The following is a 26,816-nucleotide window of genomic DNA, read 5'->3' as shown; positions in this document are numbered from 1 at the left end:
CTAGCCTATAGACGTGCCCCAAGGGCGACTGCTGTGTGCATCTCAGCCACAACCAAAGACAGATGAGCCGACTGCCTCCACCCCATCCAAGACCACAAGGGGAGCATCGCACAGAAATGGCCAAGAGTGGAGGCCACCGCATCGGGCAAAGCACTGAGTGGGTCACTGAGATTTCCTTCACCTGAAATTGTGCACTTTTTGAGCACAATGTAAATATGGACATATGTGAGCTTCCTTTTATGAATGACGGGACAAGAAAAGAAGGATGAAGTGATGAAGGGAGCAAGGGTCCTTGAATGGGGACAGTGAAATCCTCTGGACAGATGTGCAATCCTTCATTGGCGGTAAGAGTTGATCTATTCCAGGCTATGTCTTCAATGGATTTGCTCTCACAGGAATCTCAAAGTGAGTTCTAGACAATGACGTCCTCCTGGGTTAGAAGGGCTCAGCTGAAATGTGCCTGGATCCGATGATCCCTGACATTGAGGGCATCCTGACGAGACCCTCAAGCCCTGTGCCAGGCCAAGGCTTCTGCCGTGCAGGCGGGGCACCTCTGAGTTCTGCATCTTCCTCCTCTTCATTCTCCTGTTACTCCTCTTCCTCCAATGAGTTGTGTTGATCAAGCACATCATTGCCTTCAAGGACCACAGCTCTCTGTACTGCCATGTTATGGAGTGTGCAGCAGACCACCATAATGTGCAAGAATCTTGCAGGAGTGTACTGCAAGGCGCCACCTAACCAGTCCAGGAAACGGAACTGCATTTTCAGAAGCCCAAAAGCCTGCTTGGTGGTGGTCCTAGTGAGCAGATGGCTTTGTTTGTAACGCCTCTGTGTCTTTGTGTCAGGGTCTCATAAAGGGGTGAGTAGCCATCTCTTCAAGGGATATTCCTTGTCCCCTAGAATCCAAGCATGTAGTTTGGGTGGGTGGGGTGGGGGGGGGGGTTGCGATGGTGGGTGGTGGTGAAATGAAGAGTTGTAGCAGCCTGGATTGCTGGGGGATACGAACATGTGAATTAGGAGCAGGAGTAGGCCACTTGGCCCCTCAAGCCTGCTCTGCCATTCAACAAGATCATGGCTGATCTGATTGTAACCTCAACTCCACATTCCCGCCTATCCCCAATACTTTCACCCCCTTGCTTATCAAGAATCTATCTACCTCTACCTTAAAAATATTTAAATACTCTGCTTTCACCGCCTTTTGAGGAACAGAGTTCCAAAGACTCACGACCCTCTGAGAGAAAAAATTTCTCCTCATCTCTGTCTGAAATGGGCGACCCCTTATTTTTAAACAGCGACACCTAGTTCTAGATTCTCCCACAAGAGGAAACATCCTTTCCACATTCACCCTATCAAGAGCCCTCAGGATCTTATATGTTTCAATCAAGTCACCTCTAACTGTCCAAAACTCCAGTGGAACAAGCCTAGCCTGTACAACCTTTCCTCATAAGACAACCCGCCCATTCCAGGTTTTCGTCCAGTAAACCTTCACTGAACTGCTTCCAATTCATTTACATCCTTCCTTAAATAAGGTGACCATTACTATACACAATACTCCAGATGTGGTCTCACATCCCTGTATAACTGAAGCATGACCTCCCTACTTTTGTATTCAAATCCCCTTGCATTAAATGATAACATTCTATTAGCTTTCCTGATTACTTACTGTACCTGCATACTAGCGTTTTGCAATTCATGCACTAGGACACCCAGATCCCTCTGCATCTCAGAGCTCTGCAATCTCTCACCATTTAGATAATATGCTTCTTTTTTATTCTCCCTGTCAAAATGGACAATTTCACATTTTCCCACATTATACTCCATTTTTCAGATCTTTGCCCATTCACTTAACCTATCTATATCCCTTTGTAGCCTCCTTATGTCCTCTTCACAACTTACTTTCCTATCTATCTTTATATCATTAGCAAATTTAGCAACCATACCTTCGGTCCCTTCATCCAGGTCATTTATATAAATTGTAAAAAGTTGAGGCCCCAGCACTGATCCCTGTGACACACCACTCATTACACCTTGTCAACCAGAAAATGACCCATTTATGCCTACTCTCTGTTTCCTGTTAGCTAGCCAATCTTCTATCCATGCCAATATGTTACTCTCTACACCATGAGTTTTTATTTTCTGCAATAACCTTTGATGTGGCAGCTTATCAAATGCCTTCTGGAAATCATTCTTGGCAGGTGGGGGTCTTCATGACACTGTCCAATCTTCTGACCTGCCATCCATCTTTGCACAATTATAGGCTTTTTCTTTAAGTTTGATACTATCTTTAACTTTTTTACTTAACCACGGATTATGGATTCTTCCCTTGAAAATTTTCTTTCTCATAGGAATGTATCTATTCTGTGTATTCTGAAATATCCCTTTAAATGTCTGCCACTGCATCTCTATTGACCTATCCCTTAATCTACTTTGCCAGTTCACTTTAGCTAGCTCTGCTATCGTGCCCTCATAACTGCCCTTATTAAAATTTAAAATACTATTCTTAGACCCACTCTTCTCTCCAGCCTAAGTCGGAGCTACCTGGACATGTCAGAGAACCAGTGCCGCAGGAGATTATGAACCTTCAGGTAGATGGTCACAGAGATATGTGCCTTTGTCGTGGAAGACCTCACACCTCACAGCACTGCTCACCATAAATTGCCAGTAGCCGTCGGAGTCACTGAGGCCTTGCACTTCTTTGCCTCTGGCTCCTTTCAAGGATCAGCTGCAGACTTGCTGCGATCTCACAAGCGGCTGCACACCCCTGCATCTCACAGCTTACTAATGCCCTATTTGCGATAGTTGAGCAGTACATTCAAGTCCAGACAGTTGGGGCCTCGCAGCCACAAGGGACAGTGAGTTTCACCTCATCGCTGGATTCCCCCAGGTACAGGGCAGCATCGATTGAACCCATGTGGCCATCAAGGATAGCAGACACGTGGGAACACCACCACCTGCAAGCTCCCCTCCAAGTCACCTACCACCATGACTTCGAAATATATCACCATTCCTTCACTGTCGCTGGGTCAAAATCCTGGAACTCCCTTCTTAACAGCAATGTTAGTGTACCTAAACCCCAAGGACGGCAGTGGTTCAAGAAGGCAGCTCACCACCACCTTCTCAAGAGCAATTAGGGATGGGCAACAAATGTTGGCCTTGCCAGCGATGCCCACATCCGATGAAAGAATAAAAAGATGTTGAGATTTTGGGCAGGGGGCACGGGTTGCATGCTGGGTTGGCTCAGGCCAGTGGCACAGAGGTGGCAACAAAGTCCCTAATTGCTCTTGAGAAAGTGGTGGTGAGCTGCCTTCTTGAACTGCTGCAGTCCATCTGGTGTGGGTACACCCACAGTACTATTAGGGAGGGAGTTCCAGGATTTTGAGGGTATGGCCTCCGTTGCCTTCCAGACCCTCTCCACTGCCCTCTTGATGCCATGGCTGAGCCCTTCCTGTGAAGAATTTTGCTCCTCATCACCATCAGACCCAAAATCTGAGTCGTGCTCCCATTGCTAGCTGCTGCCTTTCTTGCACTCAGGTGGCCTCCCAATTGTGTCTGGAAGCCTTGCCCCCTTCTTTTATGTCCCCGTGATGGCAGGAGAGTGACCACCCTGTACTGCCCAAGCCTGCAACCTGAGCAGACCTGATGGCACCAGTGTGTCAATGGTTGAGTGAGTGTCCCTCTTCTCTCCCTCAAACTGAATGTAAAATTCAATCATATTATGATTGCTGCTGCCTCGGGGCACCTTCACTATGAAGTCATTAATTAATTCCATCTTGGTACACAATACCAGGTCTAGTATAGCCTGCTGTCTGGTTGGCTCCAGAATGTGCTGTTCTGTGAAATTATCCTGAAAACATTCTATGAACTGCACATCTAGGCTCCCTTTGCATATCTGCTTTTTTCTGTCTATATGTCATGGCAGCTGCCAGGAAAGTGAATGCGCACATGCAGGAAACTCTTGTTGTGGTCGCAGACCTGCTGAACGTTGAGGGAATGGAACCCCTTCCTGTTGATGAATCTATCTCGCTGGTCAGTCAGTCCTTTGACAGCACCTACCAAAACCGTGATCTCTTCCACCTAGAAGAACAAGGGCAGCAGGCACGTGGGAACATCACCACCTGCAAGTTCCCCTCCAAGTCACCCACCATCCTGACTTGGAAATATATCAGCATTCCTTTACTGTCGCTGGATAAAAATCCTGGAACTCCCTCCCTAACAGTACTGTGGGTGTACTGCACCAGATGGACTGCAGAGGTTCAAGAAGGAAGCTCACCACCACCTTCTCAAGAGCAATAAGGGATAGTCAACAAATTCTGGCCTTGCCAGTGATGCCCACATCATATGAAAGAATAAAAAGAAAATATTGAGATTTTGGTGGAGCGGGCATGGGTTGCATGCTGGGTTGGGGCAGGCCTGTTGCATGGAGGCGGCAACAAAGAGGGGAGCCAGTCATGATCGTTCCCAAGAAATTAGGTGGGTGCATAAATGGGCTGATGATCAAGAGTAGACTGATGGGGCAGTAACTGGCTGGATTGGATTTGCCCTGCTTTTTATGGACAGGTCATACCCGGGCAATTTTCCACATTATCGGGTAGATTCCAGTGTTATAGCTGTACTTGAACAACTTATCTAGGGACGCGGCTATCTCTGCAGCACAAGTCTTCAGTACTACTGCCAGTATGTTGCCAGAATCCACAGCCTTTGCAGTATCTAGTATCTTCAGCCATTTCTTTATATCACGTGGAGTGAATTGGATTGGCTGAAGACTGGCATCTCCAATGCTGGGGACCTCAGGAGGAGATGGATCCTCCACCTGGAACTTCTGGCTGAAGATGGTGATAAATGTTTCAGCTTGACTTTTGCACTGATGTGCTGGGCTCCCCCATCATTGAGAATGGGGATATTTGTGGAACCTCCTCCTCATGTTAGTTGTTTAATTGTCCACCACTTTTCACGACTGGATGTGCCGGGACAGCAGAGCTTTGATTTGATCTGTTGGTTGTGGGATTGCTTAGCTGTCTATCGCACGCTGCTTCTGCTGTTCGGCAAGCAAGTAGTCCTGTGCTGTAGCTTCATCGGGTTGACACCTCATTTTTAGGTATACGTGGTGCTGCATGTTCTCCTGCACTCCTCAGATAAGCCAGGGTTGATCCCCTGGCTTGATGGTAATGGTAGAGTGAGGGATATGCTGGACCATGAGGTTACAGATTCTGTCTGAATACAATTCTGCTGCTGTTGATAGTCCGCAGCGCCTCATGGATGCCCAGTTTTGAGCTGACAGATCTGTTCTAAATCTATCCCATTGAACACGGTGGTAGTACGGCACAACAGGGGGCAACACAGTGGAGCAGTGATTAGCACCGCAGCCTCACAGCTCCAGGGACCTGGGTTCAATTCTGGGTACTGTCTGTGTGGAATTTGCAAGTTCTCCCTGTGTCTGCGTGAGTTTCCTCCGGGTGCTCCGGTTTCCTCCCACCGCCAAAAGACTTGCAGGTGATAGGTAAATTGTGTAGGTAGGTGGTAGGGCATATGGGATTACTGTAGGGTTAGTATAAATGGGTGGTTGTTGGTCGGCACAGACTCGGTGGGCCAAAGGGCCTGTTTCAGTGCTGTATCTCTAAATAAATAAAAAACATGATGGAGGTATTTTCAGTGTAAACATGGGTCTTTATATGTCTCTCTACGAGCTCTCAATGAGCTATCTTAATTGGACTCATTACTGGATCAAGCAGGTTCCCGGGGCTGACCCACCCCCACCATGATGAAACTCGCTGGCGGCGTAATTGGCACGGGAAAAAGGCATGCCGGCTGACGCTGCTATTTTCATCACCACTCTTCTGGGCTGTTGCTCATTCAGCACACTGCATTAGTGTTGAAATAGGGAGTGCCAACTATCAGAAGATCAAGAGAAGTTTCTCAGAAACCCAACCAAATACAATAAAGAAATGTTTTTCACACACAAAAACAAGAAATGCTGGAATCACTCAGCAGGTCTAGCAGCATCTGTGGAAAGAGAAGCAGAGTTAACGTTTCGGGTCAGCGTCCCTTCTTCGGAATGTTTTGATTGGCCCTGAGAAAATAAGTGAATTATTTTCCTTACCCACAACGCATAGATAAATAATGATGTAGATCAATCTCTGCCAGTGATATAAAGGAGCAGCTTTGCTGTCTGTCCAAGGTGTGGCTTTTTATAGTGAAGGTTAAGAAATATATCAAACTATAAATACATCTTTCCTTCTCCACCAAATATTTCTGTAATTGTTATGTCCCTGAGGGCTGACAGGAGTATATTGTGTGGAAGGTTACATAAACTTGGCATATATTCCCTTGATTTTTAGATGGTTGAGTCATGATCTAGAGAGTCATACAACACTGAAACAGGCCCTTCGGCCCACTGAGTCTGTGCTGACCATCAACTACCCACTTAAACTAATCCTACATAAACCCATATTCCCTCCCACATCTCCTCCTGCATTAATCCCATATTCCCTACTATTCTCCTACCTACACTAGGGGAAATTTACCTATCAACCTGCAAGTCTTTGGCTGTGGGAGAAAACCAGAGCACCTGGTAGAAACCCACACAGTCACAGGGAGAACTTACAAACGCCACACAGACAGTACCCAGAACTGAACCCGGGTTACTGGAGCAGCGAGGCTGCGGTGCTAACCACTGGGCCACCCTCTAATTGAGGTAATTAAAATGATAAAGGGATTCAATAGACAAGATACAGGGAGACCATTCTCTTCTGGGCAGGGGATTCCAGAACAAGGGAGCATAATCATAACATTAGAGCTAGGCTATTTCAGAGTGAAGTCTAGAAGAACTTTCTCCACACAAATGGTAGTGGAAATCTTGAACTCTCTCCCCAAAAGGCTGTGGATTGAAACATTCTAGACTGAGATAGATAGATTTTTGTTGGGTAAGGGTATCAAGTGATATAGAGGTAAGGCAGGTAAATAGAATTTGGGTATAGGTCAGCAATGATCTAATTGGATGGCGGGATAGGCTTGATGGGCTGTTCCTATCAGGGAATAAATGGCATAAAGGGCAGAAAGCCCAGAGAATGCAGTCAAGTCGAGTTCAAAAGGCAAAGACAAACACCGATAACATAGGACTGGGATGTTACATGTCACTAAAGTATTCAGTGCTAGCCTTGACTCATAGTAGCACTCTCACCTGAGGCAGAGGGTTGTTAGTTCAAGCCCCACCTCAGGACTTGAGCACATAATTTTGGCTGACACTTCAGTGCACTATAGAGACCGTGTGAAGCAAAAACAGATAAACAGAGTTAAGATACAGATCAAACATGATCTAATAGAATGCAAGAAGGGACTTGAGGGGCTGAATAGCCTCCTCCTTTTCCTTAGCTTGGACTTGCACTGACTGATGTTGTACTGTGCTGACCCTGATTGATCTCACAAGTCAGCTCATGCAAGTCTCCATTAGGAGCAGCAATGTGCCGATTGTCTCCACTGTGCCTCTGAGGACTATTATTGGCTCCCCCATTATCCTCCTCTCCCTCTTGTGTTGTCCTCCACCCCACCCCCATCCACCTCCATACACCACCCCAGCCCCCACTTTCCCCCCGCCCGCCACAAAATAAGGCACTGTTGGTGAGTCAGGCTTGAAACTCATCCCTGGGAGAAGTGCAAGTGTCCTGCAGAGAAGTGACAGGCCCTGGCAGCTCGCCCAGATTATCTACATGAACATCAAAGCCCAAATTCTGGCCAGCTTCGGGCTTCCTGGTTTGGGTGCATTTTGGGGTCTAGTCACAGTCTTCGTGCCTGAAACTAGGGGCCAAAGAATTGACAGCCCTTTAGTTCATTTTTTATTCTTTCACAGGTTGTGGGTACTGCTGGCTCGGCCAGCATTCATCACCCATCCCTAATTGCCCTTGAGAAGGTGGTAGTGAGCTGCTTTCTGAAACCACTGCAGTCCCTGTAGTGTAGGTACACCCATGGCAATATAGTTCTGAGTCAGGATGGTGTGTGACTTGGAGGGGAACTTGCAGGTGGTGGTGTTCCCATGCATCTGCTGTCCTTGTCCTTCTAAGTGTTAGAGTTCGTGGTTTGGAAGGTGCTGTCGAAGGAGCCTTGTATCTAGTATATGGTATACACTGCTGTCACTGTGCGTCAGTGGTGGAGGAAGTGAATGTTTGTGAGTGGGGTGTCAATCAAGTGGGCTGCTTTGTCCTGGATGGTGTCAAGCTTCTTGTGTGTTGTTGGAGCTGCATTCATCCAGGCATGGGGAAAGTATTCCATCACACTCCTGACTTGTGCCTTGTAGATGGTGGACAGATACTTTGGGGAGTCAGGAGGTGAGTTACTCGCCACAGGATTTCCAGCTTCTCATCTGCTTTTGTACCCATAGTAATTACATGGTTGGTCCAGTTCAATTTCTGGTCAATGATAACCCCAGGATGTTGATAGTGGGGGATTCGGCAATGGTAATGCCATTGAATGTCAAGGGGAGATGGTTATTGTCTGGCACTTGTGTGGCGTGAATGTAACATTCCACTTATCAGCCCAAGTTCATGGAGTTGACGACCAGGTTGCTGTCGTGGTCGGCTCATGAGAGGTCTGAGAGCAGTACTGGGTATGGGAGAATCACCCAGGATAGGTCTGAAGGAAGTGAAAGCAGCATCAAAGAACAGTCCATTCCTTGGCCAGAGTGGAAATTGAAGCTGATAGCAGAGTGGGGAGAAGGTGCATTCTGGGGTGGGAGTGGGAGGGGGAAAGAGACTGTGACACTGATACCAGTGGGGAACCAGAGATGGGAGGCAACATGAATTGCAAAGCCAAGCATTTGTACTTGCCTTAAACAGGGGTAGGGATATACTGAACGAATCTTCTTTTTCTTTGGAATCCACCTCGTGCGGATACCGTCATGTTTCCATGTCAGGAAATTTAAAATGAGTTGGGAGGATTGCATCAGGGGGCATTAAGTGTGGATCCACTGATGGTGTCTCTCAACACTACTACTTTCTACCTGGCAAATATCAGCAGCTTATCTAACCCGCGCACAGAGCATGGTGTGTGGATTTGTTGGTTCAAGCCTGTTATGACCAGGTGACCAATGTCTAGGGGTCTTTTGCTATCTTTACCTGGTCTTATTGGAACAGGGTTGTATTTAAAACACACTGTGTTTTGAGCACTCCGTTTGTGAATCCTTGTTCACAACATTCCAATTATAAGGCAAATAAATGAGCACAAAGAGGATTTCTTTGGTTTAAAGCAGAAAGAGGAAATTTATTAAACCTTAAACTTAAACCCTAATATGGTTTACGGCTACGAATATATGACGCGCTCACACGAGCATGCACACGCAATATAAACATGCAAAATAGGGACATAAAAGAGCAGAAGAAATGATAAGTAGAACAGTTTGAGGCAATCTCTTGTTACTGTTTCTCGAGCTTGCTATAGTCCTTGATTGAAGTTATACTCTTGAGTTTGTTGGGGCCCAGTAATCTTCTTAAAACTTTGTTCATGTGGCAACCTTTTTTCTCTCTGAGTGTACGTGTCTTCAATGGTTTCAGTTCCCTGAGAGATGAGCAGGCAGACAGACATGCAGGCAGGAGATGTTCTTGCTTCAGTTCCAGGTGCACACGGCGCTCTGCCTTTGTTGTGAGTTTCAAATTCAAAAAGCACCCAGGGTGCTCAGCAGGTTAATCATGTGACTAGTTCCTTATATGGAACAGTCTCTTCACATCCTTGGTCGGAGGTTCAAATTTCTCTGTGACAATCAGTTAGCCATGTGACTAAAACAGGTCTGAACACTTCTGTGTATTGGAGAGACATGGACTGCTGGCTGGATCCCCATTGTTTCAACATTGTCAGTTACCATGGAAATGTCTTTCTGATCGGGGCTTGCAATTTTAAGTTTTAATGTTCATGTGACGAAATAGTGTGTGCCTCAGTCTTAGCAGGTGAGGTTTGCCTGACAAAGCCCTGTCCAGAGACTTACATCCATAATCCAGGCCGACACTTCAGTGCTAAATTGTCAGAGATGCTGTGTCGTCTTTCAGGTGAGATATTAAAACTGAGACCCTGTCTGCCCTCTCAATTGGATGTAAAAGATAACAGGCCCTTACATTTATCTGTCAGACAACACCACAACCAAATGGATATTCTTGAAGGATTTTGGATAGTTTAATATGGACTTTGAATGCTTATTTTTAAGAAGACAAATAGAATGGACTTGAAACCTTTTATCATTTGGTAAAAGAACATGGAACTTATAACTTCAAGGAATCAGAATGCTGGGAAATTAAGCCATTGACTTGCCCTGCAAAGGATCAGTGATTTCTTTACTACTTAATGATAGGATGTAATTTCGGTAAGATAGGGTGTGTCAGCATGACTGACCTTGATAAGCTACAAAGCCTGAGGAACTTTATGTGACAATGCGGACATTTGAAGTAATAGGAAACAATGCCTGTGGACCTGATTAGAAATTCATTGTGTTAGAATTGAAATCAATACAAATAAGAACATAAGAAATAAGAGCAGAAATAGTCCATCCAGCCCATCAAGCCTGCTCCACCATTAAATAAGCTCAAGGATGATCTTCGACACCATCTCCACTTTCTTGCCGCATCTTCATATTCCTTGATTCTCTTCGTACCAAAAAATCTATTGATCATATTCTTTCATATACTTAACAATTGAGCAGCCACAGCCCTTACAAATATGGTATTATGTTCAACAGCAGATTGGATGGAAAACATATAGAATGCTCATTCTGCAAGTGTCTTCAGGAGAAGCATATGTGACATCAGGATAGGACAGCTCAGTACGGAATCTTGTTATTCTTGATCAATCATTCGGTCTTGGGTTGTACCTGCTAGAAAGTGATTTTATGATGTTACAAATGTGTTTCCATTTTTCTTTTCTATTTTAGTTTTTTGAGGACTTGTGTTCAAACTGAAAAGGTTCCATGGATGTGTTTTTTTTTTACCATGCTCACTAAAGGAACACTTGAGATGTTGTTTGAAAACAACCTTTGCTGGAAATCATGTGCTTTATGCTCACTAAACAACAGAAATCTTGGTGAACTGGAGAAGATGTTTCCAGAGAAGTCACATGTCAAGGTTTATGGAGGTCAGGAGGTTGTCTTTCTGTTTGGGGAAGACATTGTTTTCAATTCAGTTGGGGTGTGAACTGTTTTGAAGACAGTTGGTGTTTTGCCTGTCAAGGAAAAAGAAACCACCCAGCTCACCTCCTTCTCTACTTCTTTTAAGAAACCCTGCAAAGATCCAGTGTGGGACAGCTAAAATCCCTGGTGCTGCATCTCTCCTGAGAAGGTGGAAAAACCTGCCAGATTCATTCGCAACACCATCTGAAAAGAACTGCTTTCGAAAAGATCCCAATGACCCGTCGTTATGCCCAGACGCCAGACCAAAAGGCACAACTGACTTCCTTCCATATCCTCTCTTTTTTCTTCAAGAATTAGCAAGTATTTCGCCAAAGTATTCGTTATTTTTGTCTTTTTTTGTTGTAACAGACCTCTGCAGAGAGAATTTCTGTATTTTTTTCAATGTGTATGTGAGTGTGTGCGTGGGGAATTTAAAAAGGGAACTTTCATATTTCAATGTGTGTGTTAATGCTTTGTTTCATTACTGGTTATGTCTTGTTTTATAATAAACTGATAATTTTGTTGCTTATTAAAAAAATCTGATTGTTATATTTTATTCTGGGATAAAGAGTAGAATATATGATTGACCAAATCGGTAACTGAGTAAACATTTTAAAATATGTTGTTAGCTGTGCAGAAGTGGGACTAGAAAAGACAGTGCACTCCTCCCACCTCGGTCATAAAAATGAGGAGCTACCGCTTGCTTTCAGTTAAAAAAAAGCTCCATCTGTATGTTAAACTAAACTCATTAAAGTTAGAAAATAATTGCAGTTCCTCGCTTGATCCATGACTCTCTCTAATCTGAACAAGAGAAGAAATTCTACTCATCTGATGAAAGGTCACTGACCTGAAACATTAACTCTGCTTCTCTCTTCACAAGTGCTGCCGGACCTGCTGAGTATTTTTAGCATTTCTTGTTTTTGTTTCAGATTTCCAGCATCTGCAGTATTTTGCTTTTATTTAAGAATTCCTACTGTCTGGTCATTCTTCTCCAGATTTTTTGTGTGTTTTTTATTTATTTTTTAAATTGAATGCAAATTCACAAACTACCCTGGTGGAATTTAAACTAATATTCTAGTAGATTATTAATCAAGTAACGTAATTACTACACTGTTGTACCCATATCTCCTGCCACCTTCAAAGATTAGTGTCTGCGAACCACCAGGTCTCTCTTTTCCTGCAAGCTCTTCCTTTCTTCTTTAAAGGAGAAATTTTTAGAACTTATTAAATAGTTGGGAAATTAAATATTTGACAATGCCTATCATTTCTGAATATGGTGAAAGCAAGGTATTGCAGGTTGTTGCACAACATGAGTAAGTCACATAATGACAGCTTTGGCTCAGTGCCATCAAAAGGTTGCAAGCACAAACAGCTTAATTTCCATGTTTTGTGCGCAAGATTAGCTAAAAAGAGACAAACCAGAGTTAATGTCTGTCCTTTGAGGGTTAACAAAAAATACCAAGACTGGTTTGAAATCGCTGGATGAAAATTAAAAAGTAAACTCAGGAAGGGCATGTGTGTTGAAGATTGAAACTGAAAGAAGAATCAGAATAAGATAGCTATAAAAGGACAGCTGTTCAGGGATTAAGTGCTATCTACTTGCTGTCACCAAGAGCTATCGGATCGAGAAGGAGAGATAGAAGAGCTCAGAGGAAACAAATTCACACAAACCATTGTCTGGTTAGTTTCAATATTCAACTGGGTTTAATGTTTGAACAAAGCTATATCAGCAAGCAATTACAAAAATGACAAGTTAATTTTTTAAAGAATAGAAAAAGGGAGGGGTACAAAGTTAAACAACAAAAAGATTTTACATTCAGCTGGTAGGAGTCTGCTTCCAGTAATGGCATGGTTTATGGAGAATGATAGCAACAAACGACAAAGGGGTGAGAGATGGATAGGAGTTGGTAACGCAGAGAAAATGTTTACTTAGAACATGTTAGAGGAAAGTAAATGAGCAATGATAAGAATTTTATGTGTAACTGATACATTTTTCATGGGCTTGTTCTGTAATAAATTATATTTTTACGCAGAATTTAGGGTTTTCATTCCCACCTGATGTGATATTTCTTTTTCCATGAAAATTAATAAATTTGTGTACAAGACAATCACATTAAAGAATTTGCTTGTGCAGAGTGTGACACAGGAAGTGTGTCATGACAGGCAGAAAATATATATATTAGATATGCATTAGATAACGTACAGTGGAGTTGCTCACAGTGCAGGTCTGCAGCGAGTTCGGGTGGAGAGTTTCAACATTGATGGGAAAATGAAAGCAAGAGCTGGAGATAAATGATCAGCAAATGGGGTGTGGAGCAGGGAACTTGGATTAGTTGAGTCAGGCTGCGTTATAGGGACCCTGGATTGTTGTAGGTTGTTGAGTGATTCAAGACGTACTGCTGTGTTGCTCGGATTAATATGCTATTTCAGCACTAGCTGCTGCTAAATTCCTCAGGTATTACAGGAGCTGTTGTAATTTAATAAATGCCAAGAGGAATGAACGGTTCCAGCTGAAGGTGGAAAGGGAATAGAGTAGTCACACAGCTGAGGGTATTCAATGGGGAAAGGAGTTGGAGGGGTCGCAAAGGCCCCATGGTAAGGGTGGGGAAGGAACAATGGTCTGTAGCATAGTCAGGTGTGGAAGGGGTCAGGGTAGAATGGGAAAGGCTTGGTGTTCAGTATGGCAAACAGCAGAAACTGTATTTCAGAACTGCAAAAGTTCAGAAAGTATTTGAGAAGCAGACCATCAAGGATTAGGCTCCTAGTCCTGGAAATAATGATTTCCCAGTAATTTAGTGTATAAGTAACAATTAAGAATGAATGATTTTTCACTTCCTTGTGCAAATTTTGTATTTCTGATGCCTTGATAATTTCTAATAATTAAGAACTTTGTATGAGTCAATCAGCTGAAAGAAATTTGCATGGAGAAATAAAGTTGCCCATAATTGTGGCGCAGTGGTTAGCACTGTCACCTCACAGCTCCAGCGACCCAGGTTCAGTTCTGGGTATTGCCTGTGCGGAGTTTGCAAGTTCTCCCTGTGACCGCGTGGGTTTCCGCCGGGTGCTCCAGTTTCCTCCCACAGCCAAAGACTTGCAGGTTGATAGGTAAATTGGCCATTGTAAATTGCCCCTTGTGTAGGTAGGTGGTAGGAGAATGGTGGGGATGTGGTAGGGAATATGGGGTTAATGTAGGATTAGTATAAATGGGTGGTTGTTGGTTGGCACCGACTCGGTGGGCTGAAGGGCCTGCTCTAAATAAAATAAGTATGACCAAGTAAAATGAAATAGGAAATGTAACAGCCAGGAATTGCATGTACATGTTCTGTATGAGTGAACTGAATTCATTGGATGCTGACATCTATGATGGTGGAGTAGGGCAGTGGTTCTCAAACTGGGGTCCATGGACCCTTGGGGGTACATAGAGACTTTGCAGGTGGTCCATGAAATAATATGAAAGTGCTTACTGAGCAGAGCCCACCTTGCAGTTGGGAGACTTGGGCAACCATTGGTGGGTTTGGTGCGAGATGGGATCGGAGTGTGGCCACCATATGTGCAGCACAGAGTGGGCTAGCTGTTTCGCCTAGGAGCAGACTGCATATGGAGGAGCGCGGAGAGCAGCACATTATATCATGAAGTAAATATCTGTAAGTAAACACCTATTTTCCTAGAAGTATTATTAAAACACTCTACATGTAGCACAGTCAGATTTTGAGTATTTGAATTTAGATTGGGGAGGAGAATCCATGATCGCCACTCCATTTGAAAAGGGTCCTTCAATCAAAAAGTATTGTCAAATACCTTGGCCTCGACTCTTGCACTTGTTACGAACAGGTGAGAAAGGGGTCTAGGGTTCCCTCTGAACCTTCATTTGGTCTTACCATAACAGGGTTTAATTTTAAACACAATGTTTTTTTTTAGCTCTCTCTCAGTGAATCCTTGTTCACTAACTTCTAATTATAAGGCAAAGAAACTAGCCAAACAGGTTGTCTTAGGTTTAAAGAAAAAAGGTTGAACTTTATTAAACTTAAACTCTAATTCAGTTAAAGCCTATGGATATGCGACGCGGCCACACTAGCATGCATAACACGATACACACATGCAGATAGAGACAGAAAAGAGCAGAAGAAATAAAGTGGAAAAGTTTGAGGCTATATCTGAAGATGGTTTTGGTTACTGTTCTTCGAGCTCACCGTAAAGTCCTTGATTGTAAGTAGGTCTTGCTTTTCATTGGGGCCCAGTATTCTTCTTAAACCTTGTTCGATATTGGAGACTTTTCTCTCTTGAAGTTCATGTGTCCTCAATGGGTCCAGAGGCTTGTGAGAAAGAGAAGGGAGCAGACAGGAGAGGTCTTCTCACTCCAGGACCAAACGGTCTTTCTTTTTTGAGTTCAAAAACTCTGTGGCTAGTTCAAAAAACCCTGAACCAGCCAGTTAGTCATGTGACCAGCTGGTTTAACCAGTCCTGGCTTTTGTGGATTGTATCACCTTAGCAGTCTCTGGAATGCTCTTCCTTACACCTTCAATGTCTAGCAATCAAAATACATTATGGGTTGAATGTGTCAGGCTCCTTTTGTCTTCACAAGCACTGTCTGTTACTATGCAGATGTTTTTCAGTTAGGTGTCTGGCAGCTCTTGTAACAGGCCTTGTCTTCTTCCCAGCAAGTTTGAAATAAATGTTCATATGCCAAAATTAATATGTCTCATTCTTGGCAGTTGCGGGCCTGCATGACACACTCTAGTGCTGGGATTCACCATGGCTGAGGATGGGGTTGTTCTTGGAGCCTCCCCCTCTCAGATATTGCCTGGTTGTCCATTGGATGTGGTTGGGTTACAGAGCTTTAATTCTGACACCACTTAGCTCTGTCTATAGCCAGCTGCTTTTGGTATTTAGCTTGCAGGTTTAGGAGTTTAACTACGTAAAAACTCCACTATCATTGTATCATGCAATTATCAGGATGGTGGAAGGTGAATTGGTTGGAACTTGTTTTTTTTTCCATCTAGCAATTCCTATGTTTTACAAGGTTTGCACCTCATTCTAAGCTCTGCCTGGTGCTGCCCAGGGATTCTTTCTACATTCATATTCTTAACTGATCATTCCTTCACTGAACTGGACCTTCTCTCATGACACATGTGATAATCTAATCTTTCATTCAGTTTTCTCACACTCCTTCTCAAACTCACTAATGGTTCTTACTGCCCTTCCTTGGCTACTCCCCTCACACAGGGCATTTTCCATGTATCCACATTGTCTTGCTCATTCTTATTTTTAATCACAGACACCCTGCTCTCCGGCCGCTCGCTCCCGCTTCCACCCTCTCCCCCCACTAGCTCTGGGCCGTGTCGCTTCCCTCCTCTCAGCCACTCGGTCCTATGTCACCTCGTCACCCCTTGCACCCTGCCTTGCTTCTTCGGGTGGTGCGTGGTGACTGTTGAAACGTGGGAGCGAGCGGCCGAGAGGGGGGAAGCGGCACGGCCTAGAACTAGCGAGGGGAGGGGGTGGAAGCAGGAGCGAGTGACCGGAGAGCGGGGAACAATCAGCCAGGGAAGTGGGGGTGGAGCAGTGAGGTCTGGAGCGAGGTGCTGAGGGGTGGGTGGGGGGGAAGTGGCCAGTGGGGAGGAGGGGGAGAAAGCGAGTTGCCGAAGGGGAATAGCAGCCAGTGTTGCGGGGGGGAGATAGCTAGTAGCTGCGTTTGGGTGAAATCAGTCCTACTCAGTCATATAAACGAATCACAATAATGAATTGGCAGCACTTTTTATACTCTGCCTGATTTTCCTTTCCATCAATCAGGTTGCCAATTCATCTTCCAATGGAAATTCTTTTTGTATTTAATAGGATTACTGGAATATTAAATGGATGAGGATTACAGTTAGTATTCTATAACTACATAGTAGCATATTACTGGGCTTCCATCCAACTTAAAGTGATTCCTGACAACGCAGCTCCCCACTGACATCATCAGGCTGCGCCGCGGTGTGCACATGCGCAGACGGTGTCCTGCTCTCTGCGCACGCGCTGCATTCCCGTTTGCCAGGACTGGTTAGCGCATGCGCTAATGACATCATCGCGTGACGTGTGCTTTTTCGGGCAACGCGCCAGGTTGGCCTCTGCGCATGCGCTTTTTGCAATACCAACGGGTATTCACGCATGCGTCAACCTTCTGATATTCACGCATGCGTCAAAGCTTCGGCATGAGTTTCTGAAAGTGGAAGGAGGAGGTTTCGCGGGCATTTTCTCGCAATTATTTAGTCGTTTTGGAGATTTCAGTCTGCTTCATTTTTATTAGAAAGAGGAGATTGCTCCAAGGTAAGTTGCTCTGAAAACATTTCCATTGTCTGGGGCACTGCATGTGCTCCAGTCCCTGTTGTAAATTGCTCTGAAAACATTTCCATTGTCTGGGGCACTGCATGTGCTCCAGTGCCTGTTGTAAGTTGCTCTGAAAACATTTCCATTGTCTGGGGCACTGCATGTGCTCCAGTCCCTGTTGTAAGCCGTTCTGAAAACATTTCCATTGTCTGGGGCACTGCATGTGCTCCAGTCCACTGCACTGCACTAAAATCCTTTCCATTGTCTGGGGCTCTGTGCAGGCAGTACATGTGCTCCAGTCCTTGTTGTAAGTTGCTCTGTTCCTGCACCAATTAGAGCCGTGCACATGGACACACAGCCACGTTTCCCCATCCGCCCTTGAAACAACCATGCAGAGCCTTGTGAAACTCCACAATTGCCAGCTGCTGCCTGTCAAGCAGAGAGGGCATCCAAAGCGGTCAAGCACTTGGGGAACATTCAGCAAGAAGAGACTGAGCACTGAAAGAAACAAGCATGCCGTGTCCAGTGGTAGCACAAATGTGAATGCTCTTGCTGAGTACACAACTGGTGAGGTGGGAGTGCAGCCACACCATTCTCCATCCTCAGTGTTGCTTGAAGGCAAAGGTAGATAAGAGTGAAAGAAATGGAAGGTGATGCTGATAGTGGTAGGCAGGATTAAATGGGAGCGGATGGGAAGGCGCATGAGTAGCATAACCACTAGCAGGGAACAGCTGGGCTAAATGGCCTGCTTTATGTTCATAGTCCAAAAGAAATGTGCTTCTTTTTCCAGCACCCTCACATCATTCATGTTTTCCCTGAGAGCAGCATTGAACCATCACGAGATAGGGGCAGTTACATCATCCTGACTCCTACAGCTGAGGTGGGTACTAAGTGATTCATTGGCAGTGTTATCAGTACATGCCTTTACTGCAGAACATAAAGTATGCTCAACAGTAATTTCATTGGAGGGGGAAGCTCTGACAATGATGTTCTTTCCTTATTTCTTTTCATGTAAAACATGCCCTTGAGAAAACAATCCTTGAGACTTAAGGTCAGCATTCAAGCAAAAAAGGCAACTGGATCATGCTGCGGAGCTTGTCACGATACGGAAAGGAACCTTGCATTTCTGGATGAAGTGGGAGTGCACATTGGGATGTGTTTGGGGAACATTCACCAAGAATAGACTGAGCTCAGACTCTTGTGACTTTGCCTTCTTCACATGGGCAATACACGAGTGGAATAGAGCGCCACGCGTTCATTCACCACAAGGCTCTCCAGGAACAATCTCTTTAGTTCTGCATAGCAGAGACTCGGCCTGTCTGTCTCACGGGAATGCTGGCAACACAACCCTCATGTATCCATGCACAGCAGTGCCTCGAATGTTTAATGCACAATAAAATTTCTCAATAATTAAACCTGGAATTGTTGAGGTTTTTGATGTTATTTTCCTGACTTTGCAACTGCACTTCAGATATTCAACTGCGGTGTGGTCCTTGGCTGGTGGGGGTTATGAGGGGGTGGGGGGGGGGGAGAGGGAAGAGGGAGGGGGTTGTGAAGGGGTTGGGGGCGGGAAGAGGGGGGGTTGTGAAGGGGTGGGGGGGGAGATGGGGGGGTTGTGAGGGGGAAGAGGAAGGGGGTTGTGATGGGGAAGAGGGAGGGGGTTGTGAAGGGGTGGGGGGGAGAGGGGGAGGTGGGGGAAGAGGGGGGAGGTAGAGAGGGGGTGTGGGGGGGGGGGGGGGGGGGGGGGCTAGTGGGAGGGAGTTAAATTCAGAAGCTCCTGAAGAGAGGGATGCAAAAGGCAGGGACCAGAGAGCTGCAATGCCTGAAGTACAGTTGAGAAGTAGGGGAAAAAGAGGCTGGATGGGGGATCTGCAGCTGGAGAGAATGGCTGGATGGAGAGGGCCGGAAGCGAGAGGCCGCAGAGAGCCGCGGGGAGCGAGTGGCCGAAGACCTTGGTGTCGCCGGGTACGGGTAAGTTTGGTAAGTCTTTTGCCGTTGCAAATTTATGGCGCATGCGTAGCAAAAAAGCACCCCCCCTCCCCCTCACGCTGCTGTCTCCGGCCGCTGCACTTCCCTCCGTCACTGGGCCGTTTGCTCGCCTACTCGCCGGCCGCTCTGCGCAGACCCGCTCCGCTCCCCTCCGTCATCGGGCCGTTCACTCGCCCACCGCTCCGCTCCTACCAGGCCCACTCCGCTCCCCCCCCCCCACCCCAGCCCGCTTCCCCCCCACTCTCCCCCTCCCTTCCTCTCTCCCCTCCCTTCCCCTCCCCCCCTTCCTCCCTTCCCTCCCCCCCTTCCTCCCTCCCTCCTTCCCCTCCCCGGCCCGCTCCCCGCCTCCTCCCTCGCTGGCCCCAGCCCCCCTCCCCGGCCCCGGCCAGCTCGTTTGCTCTCTCACTCCGCCATTGTGTGCTGACATGTGTTTGTTAGGTTGCCTCAGTGTGATTATTTGAGCAGCGCCATCTTTAGTCCTGGCAGCTGCCTAAAGTCGCAGTCTGTGACGTTTTAATGGCACATGCTGCATTTGCGCATGTGCCACAACAGTGCCCCCTAGCAGTAGCGTTGTCAGCAAATGCAGCCTTTTTAATTACCTTGTGAGCCTGCAGAAGGGGCCTTGAGTTCAATATTTTATTTGAAAGACAGTATGTTCAATAATGTAGCACTTCCTCATTACATTGAAGCATTAACATAGTTTAAGTGCTCATGTCCTCGAGTATGGCTTCAGTCCATAGCCTTCTCAGGGGAGATTGCTACAAACTGAATGAAGCTCATGCCAGTAAATTATCAGGCAACCCAAAGCAGATACCATCATGCAACATCAAAATCAGAAGCATCACACTACAGACTATAACAACTTGCATTTATCCAGCACCTTTAACATAATAGTAAATTGTCCCAAGCCGCTTCACAAGAGCAATTATCAAACAAACTTTGAAACCAAGACACATATTAAAACAGGACTGGTCGAAAAGATGGGTTTTCAGGAGCATTTTAAAGCAGGAGGGGGAGGTGGAGAGGTTTAGGGAAGGAATTCCAGTGCTCAGGGCCTAAGCAGCTGAAGGCTCAGCCAGCAATGGAGAGGCAAAAGAAATCAGGGATATGCGAGAGGCCAGAATTTGACTAGTAATACAGCAGTTGCTTTGCTAATTAACCCCTTTCTCCTTATTTGTCACTTTGTCCACTCCTTCTTCCTCAACAATGGCCATTCAGCACTGACCTGGTCCTGGAGTTTTACCGGTCTCAATGTCCCTGTGTCGATGGGCCATTGTCCACGCAGGGACACTTTCCTTCCCATGGTGAGTCATCTTTTCTGGCAGTGTTCTGGGTGCAGGTGTGCCACTATCTTTCATACCTGGATGGCGCTGTGCCATGGAATAAGCAGGGGCTCTGAATGTTGTTGTATCATGCTCCCAGTAACCTGGAAAAAGCAAAATCAGACAGGAAATGTTAGGAGCTGCTTTATATGATCTGAACACAACTTGAGTTTGATTGAGCATCAATAGACTGGTGTTTTTGCATCCCTCTAGAGGAAATGTAACTTATGAAAGCAGTGACCAAGTAGCATTCCAACTGTCATCAGACCTTGCAGGATTCTGTTTGAATTCTACTGAGTATTATGGGTGGCTGAGCACAACTAATTTCAATAGTGCAGCAACCGGTTCTAGTGGGATTGTCGCGCCCCATTACAGCGAGATACGCCAATTCTGTAAGTGGGATTCCGGTGGAAGATCCAGCTGCGCGGTTTATCAGGAGTTTACACCGAAGTTACGCCGCCCGATCGGCGAAGAGTCGAGGAAATTCCCGGCGCCGTCGTGAGGAAGTGCCCTGATGCCTCCAAGTCCACTTGAAAGTAATTTGGTGGCAGTAAGCTACTATATTGACTAAATGGAACAGCTTCCCCGTTCAACATTTCCCAGGGCCTAGGATTGAGGTGGTGCGATTGGCTAAACTTCAGGTCTAACTTGTGGTGCAAATCCTGCTCCAGTTCCAGTGTTACGATGTGAGTTTGCAAAGTGTCGCATCTTTGATTGACTAAGTTAAATATTCCGGGAGGTGTATTTCCATGTGGGCGGGGGCGATTGTTGGTGAAAATCTGAAAAAAAGCACAAATTGTTTAGGTTATTCTTTTCCCGGGCTTTCCATGGCTCTTTTGCTGATGAGCGGGAGAATCTGTGTGGGATATTCACCCGCAGTGTCTTTGACCAAGTGGAATCGGTGTACTGACTTGGTGCCACTGTTTGACGATTACCCTGATAGAGGGTTTCCTCTACTCTGTCACTATCCAAAGACTGGGAACATGACAAGGAATGTGCCAATATAACACCTGGTACAGTAACAAGAGTTTCTGTTCAGCCCCATGGCCATTATTAAGTGAGCAGATAGCATTCTGAGTTATAGGAAGTGAGCAGTTGCTCACGGTCTGGGCTTTTGTCCCAAGCATGAAAGGAAACTGGCGCCAAGAATAGTCACGTAACGGTGTGACATACAGACCTGTCTGTCCACGTAAGAGATATTTGGGACCTGGACTGTTGTACATAGCTGCAATCGCCATTCTCGGGCGGTGAGGTCTCCATGTTCCAACCCAAGGATCAGTAGGCATTGTAGGTGAACAGATTTATCTGGCTATATGAATGAGACATAATGATTAGAATTTAGTTCACGCCCTGAAATAATGATGAAACGTTTAGTGATGATTTATAATTACAGAACTGAAAATTATTGTTCTGAAAGCCTTGTGAATCCTGTCTCGAAGTGCTATAGTAATGGAGGAATTGGGATGCATGCTGTCATCAATTGGGAATGTTCAGAAAGAGATAGAAATGAAGCAGATGACTGAATTAGCCATTAATCTCGGTCAGAAATTAAGGAAACTACCATTTGACGAATCCTAACTAACCACAATCATTCATTGGAAGCTAAAACAAAACCTTATAGTAACTAGCGTAGTGAGACTACTGTGCGATGAGTTCATTTGAGCAGACTTGTTTTCACCGAGTTGGAGAGGCTTCAGTTCATTTTACGTCTGAGCCTAAATAATGGCCACTGACAGGATATTTGACTATGATGGGGGCATGACAGTCAACCCTGACACTGTCTTCATCCACCTCCATAGACAGGCACTTTACAGGAGGAGGCAGTGAGTAGGGGCCCGGGTCAATTTGCTTCTTTCTACAATTGGCATCAAGGAAGTTGTAGTGAGATCAACTAAGTCAACATAAATGAGTATAGATCCTGTAGCAGCTGAGCTTTACAGAATCCTCACAACCCAAGGTAAGGTTTACAGAAAAAATGCTAATTATTCAAAGACGTTTCACTGCTTGTCACTGCAATTTGAAGATACCAGCACGGAGGCAGCGGGTATTTAACAATGTTCCAGCACTTTTTAAACCCACATATTTCCATGCCAGATATTTAAAGTCCCACTCACTCTTATTGATCCAGGATTTGAACACGGAACAACTGCAGAGGTTGGCGAGAACACTGCAAAGAGTTGCAACGAGTGTTGAATGAGCGCGTCTCCTTTCTCAGACTCAGGCGCATCAATGATGCTCCCGCGTGAAGTCGCCATTGTCACTCCGGTTTCCCAGCAACAGCTACTGAAAGATTGATGACCAAATCTGATCAATTTCTTAGCTAACAATGCAATGCATGAAAAGCGATGGTACAGGGTGGGGTCCAAAGTGGGGTAATGGCGGCAAGGATTCCCAATTCTCTATATGTTCACTTACGCATCCTGAAATCTTGGGATCTGCCTGATCTGCTTTATTTCACATCAAGTCTGATAATCCCTTTCCAGTAATTCCTTTACTACTCCCTTCCAGCCACAGAGAAAGCCTGGAATGGTGCAAAGTAGACCAATTCGGCAGTCCATACTGAAGATCTGTGCTCCAGAACTTGCCGCGCCCCTAGCCAAGTTGTTCCAGTACAACGACAACACTGGCATCTACCCGGCAATGTGGAAAATTGCCCAGGTATGTCCTGTGCACAAAAAAGCAGGAAAGATCCAATCCGGCCAGTTACCGCCCCATCAGTCTACTCTCGATCATCAGTAAAGTGATGGAAGGTGTCATTGACAGTGCTATCAAGGGGCACTTGCTTAACAATAACCTGCTGAGTGACGCTCAGTTTAGGTTCCACCAGGGTCACTCAGCTCCTGTCCTCATTACAGCCTTGGTTCAAACATGGATAAAGGAGCTGAACTCAAGACGTGAGGTGAGACTGATTGCCCTTGACATCAAGGCAGCATTTGACCGAGTATGGCATCTAAGAGCCCTAGCAAAACTGAAGTCAATGGGAATCAGTGGAAAACTCTCCACTGGTTGGAATCGTACCTAGCACAAAGGAAGATGGTTGTGGTTGTTTGAGGTCAATCATCTGAGCTCCAGGACATCACTGCAGGAGTTCCTCAGCGTAGTGTCCTAGGCCCAACCATCTTCAGGTGCTTCATCAATGACTTTCCTTCAATCATGAGGTCAGAAGTGGTGATGTTTGCTGATGATTGCACAATGTTCAGCACTATTCGCAACTCCTCAGACACTGAAGCAGTCCGTGTAGAAATGCAGCAAGACTTGGACAATATCGCGGCTTGTGCTGATAAGTGGCAAGTAACATTCGCGTCACACAAGTACCAGGCAATGACCATCTCCAACAAAAGAGAATCTAACCATCTCTCCTTGACATTCAACGGCATTACCATCGCTGAATCCTCCACTATCAACATCCTAGGGGTTACCATTGACCAGAAACTGAACTGGAGTAGCCATATAAATACCGTGGCTACAAGAGGTAGAAATCCTGCGGCAAGTAACTCACCTCCTGACTCCCCAAAGCCCGTCCACCATCTACAAGGCATAAGTCATGAGTATGATGGAATACTCTCCACTTGCCTGGATGGGTGCAGCTCCAACAACACTCAAGAAGCTCGATACCATCCAGGACAAAGCAGCCCGCTTGACTGGCACCCTGTCAACAAACATTCACTCCCTCCACCATCGATGCACAGTGGCAGCAGTTTGTACCATCTACAAGATGCACTGCAGCAATGCACCAAGAGTACTCAGGCAGCACCTTCCAAACCCACGACCTCTACCACCTGGAAGGACAAAGGCAGCAGATGCGTGGGAACACCACCACCTGCAAGTTCCCCTCCAAGCTACACACCATCTTGACTCCGAACTCTTATCGCTGTTCCTTCAATGTCGCTGGGTCAAAATCTTGCAACTCCCTTCCTAACAGCACTGTGGGTGTACCTACCCCACATGGACTGCAGTGGTTCAAGAAGGCAGCTCACCACAACCTTCTCTAGGGCAATTAGGGATGGCAATAAATGCTGGCCTGGCCAGCGATGCGCACATCCCATGAAAATGAATAAATAAAAAATTCTGATGTCTTAGTGGTTAAGGCAGCAGTCAGAGCTTTCAGTCCTCTGTGGTCACTGAGTTCATCTGAGGTAGACCTGCAATATGGGAGCAACAATTGACCTCACTACCCTAGAGCAGGGTGGCTGGAAGGGATGTGAAGGATAGGTGATTTTGGGATTAGGGACTTTCTTCATTTGACTCAGTCACCCTCATGTTGCCTGCTGTTGCTATTCTGGGCTCCAGTTTGATGCCATTGGTCAGTTTGAACTCGGTGGGCCTGGGAGTTTGGAAAATTCCTCAGTTCCTCTTCCTCATCGGTGGGCAAGTATTCAAATGCACCATTGGGGAAGCAGTATTGAGAACAGGCCTTCCCAAACCATCAGGCCCAACAAATTCCAACAGGTGGCTCAAGCAGAATAGAATGTAAAGCCAGGAATGAAGCAGATTGGCCAGGACAAGAGAGACCAGATCAATGAGACTAGCAATGGAGATGTGATGGAGAAGGGTCGGCCAGATGGAGATGGGAATTAATTTAGGAGAGGAATCCCGGGAGGATTTATCTGAGATGCTTAAAATTATATGGTCAATACAGAGAAACTATTCCCTCTGGTGGGGGAATCCCAGAACAGTGGAAGCAGTGTGCAAATGCACTGCAACAACAAAGGCTATTCAGGCAGCACCTTCCAAACCCGCGACTCATCAGTGATGCCACACTTAACTATCTCTGTCTAGAATATAGCACCTGAATTCTCCCAACCTTCCATCACACTCAACTCTTTTGCACTACTGATCATAATTGTTGCCTCTTTCTGCACCTTCTCCAGTATTTGTATCAAAAGCACCAGAACTGAACCCCATTCTCCCAGTGAATTGTAAACACTCAGTATAACCTCTGTACACTTGCACTGTCTCTCTATCCCAGTCTACTAGCTATTTTTAATTAGTGTTCAATATGGTTCAGCCCTGGACTCCCAATCCCACAGGCCACACATGGCCCACAAGGACTCACTGAGATACCTTCGCATTGCCTGCCCTGTTGCTATTCCTGGCTCCAGTTTGATGTCATTGGTTGATTTGAATTTGATGGGTCTGGCAGTTTGAAAAATTCCTCAGTACTGATTTCTCATTGGTGGGCAAATTTTAAGTGCACCAATGGAGAAGCAGTACTGAGAACAGACCATCTCAAGCCTACCAAATTCCAACAGCTAACATGAGCGAAATAGGAAGTGCAAGCAAGAATGAAGCAATTGGCAAGGTCACAGACTCCAGGTCAATGAGCCTAGCATTTGAGATGTGATGGAGAAGGAGCAGCCAGGTCAGGATGAAAATCAATTCAGAAGAGGTATCCCAGGAAGATACTTAAAATGATAAAGGGATTTGGTAGGGTCAATACAGAGAAATTATTCCTCCTGGTGGGGGAATCCAGAACAAGGGGGCAAAACCTTAAAATTAGTGCTAGGTCATTTAGGAGTGAAATCAGGAGCACTTTTGCACACAAAGGTTGTGGATCTGGAACTCTGTTTTGCAAAAGCCTGTGGATGTTAGGGATAATTGAAATTTTCTAGATTGAGACCGATAGATTTGTTGGGTAAGGGTATCAAGTGATATGGAGCTAAAGTAGAGTTGAGGGATAGATCAACCATGATCTAATTGAATGGTGGGATAGACTTGATTGGTTGAATGATTTACTCCTGTTCCTATGAGGAAAGACATGGTGAAAAAGAAAGAAAACTCAGTTAAATCGAGTGAAGTTGCAATGGCAAAGACAAGCAACAATATAATACAACAGGAATGCCATGAGCAAGAACATAAAATTCTAGTTCTGCCACTTCTCACTGCAGTATTCTGCAAACTTCAATAGGTGTTTGCAGCAGAGCCAGAATTACAGATGTAAAAGGCTGGGAGGCAGAAGGCAGAGGTAATCTAAACTTGCCTGGATCTGGAGAAATGGCCTATTAGAAATATTGCTGCTGGATATTTTAAGAATAATAACACTCCAATTAGTAGGAGAATGCAAT

At 45.5% G+C, this 26,816-nt stretch overlaps 2 protein-coding genes across 2 annotated transcripts in view; one reads left to right on the top strand and one right to left on the bottom strand.

Moving 5' to 3' along the window:
- The window catches only part of LOC137384948 (ciliary microtubule associated protein 1A-like), a 38,390-nt gene that overhangs the window by 11,310 nt on the left and 264 nt on the right, over positions 1 to 26,816 (bottom strand). The window contains exons 2-3 of the mRNA XM_068059659.1: positions 21,929 to 22,060; positions 20,655 to 20,855 (exon numbers count right to left, since the gene is read on the bottom strand). Of these exons, the coding sequence (XP_067915760.1) occupies positions 20,655 to 20,855; positions 21,929 to 22,037 (310 nt within the window). The 5' untranslated portion in view covers positions 22,038 to 22,060. The remainder of the gene's footprint in view (positions 1 to 20,654; positions 20,856 to 21,928; positions 22,061 to 26,816) is intronic.
- The window catches only part of tymp (thymidine phosphorylase), a 67,260-nt gene continuing 53,165 nt past the window's right edge, over positions 12,722 to 26,816 (top strand). Inside the window, exon 1 of the mRNA XM_068059343.1 lies at positions 12,722 to 12,817. The gene's annotated coding sequence lies outside the window, so the exon portion shown is untranslated. The remainder of the gene's footprint in view (positions 12,818 to 26,816) is intronic.

This window comes from Heterodontus francisci, chromosome 27, assembly GCF_036365525.1.
Source record: "Heterodontus francisci isolate sHetFra1 chromosome 27, sHetFra1.hap1, whole genome shotgun sequence".
Lineage (NCBI taxonomy): Eukaryota > Metazoa > Chordata > Chondrichthyes > Heterodontiformes > Heterodontidae > Heterodontus > Heterodontus francisci.
This window is presented reverse-complemented; position numbering and strand designations above follow the sequence as displayed.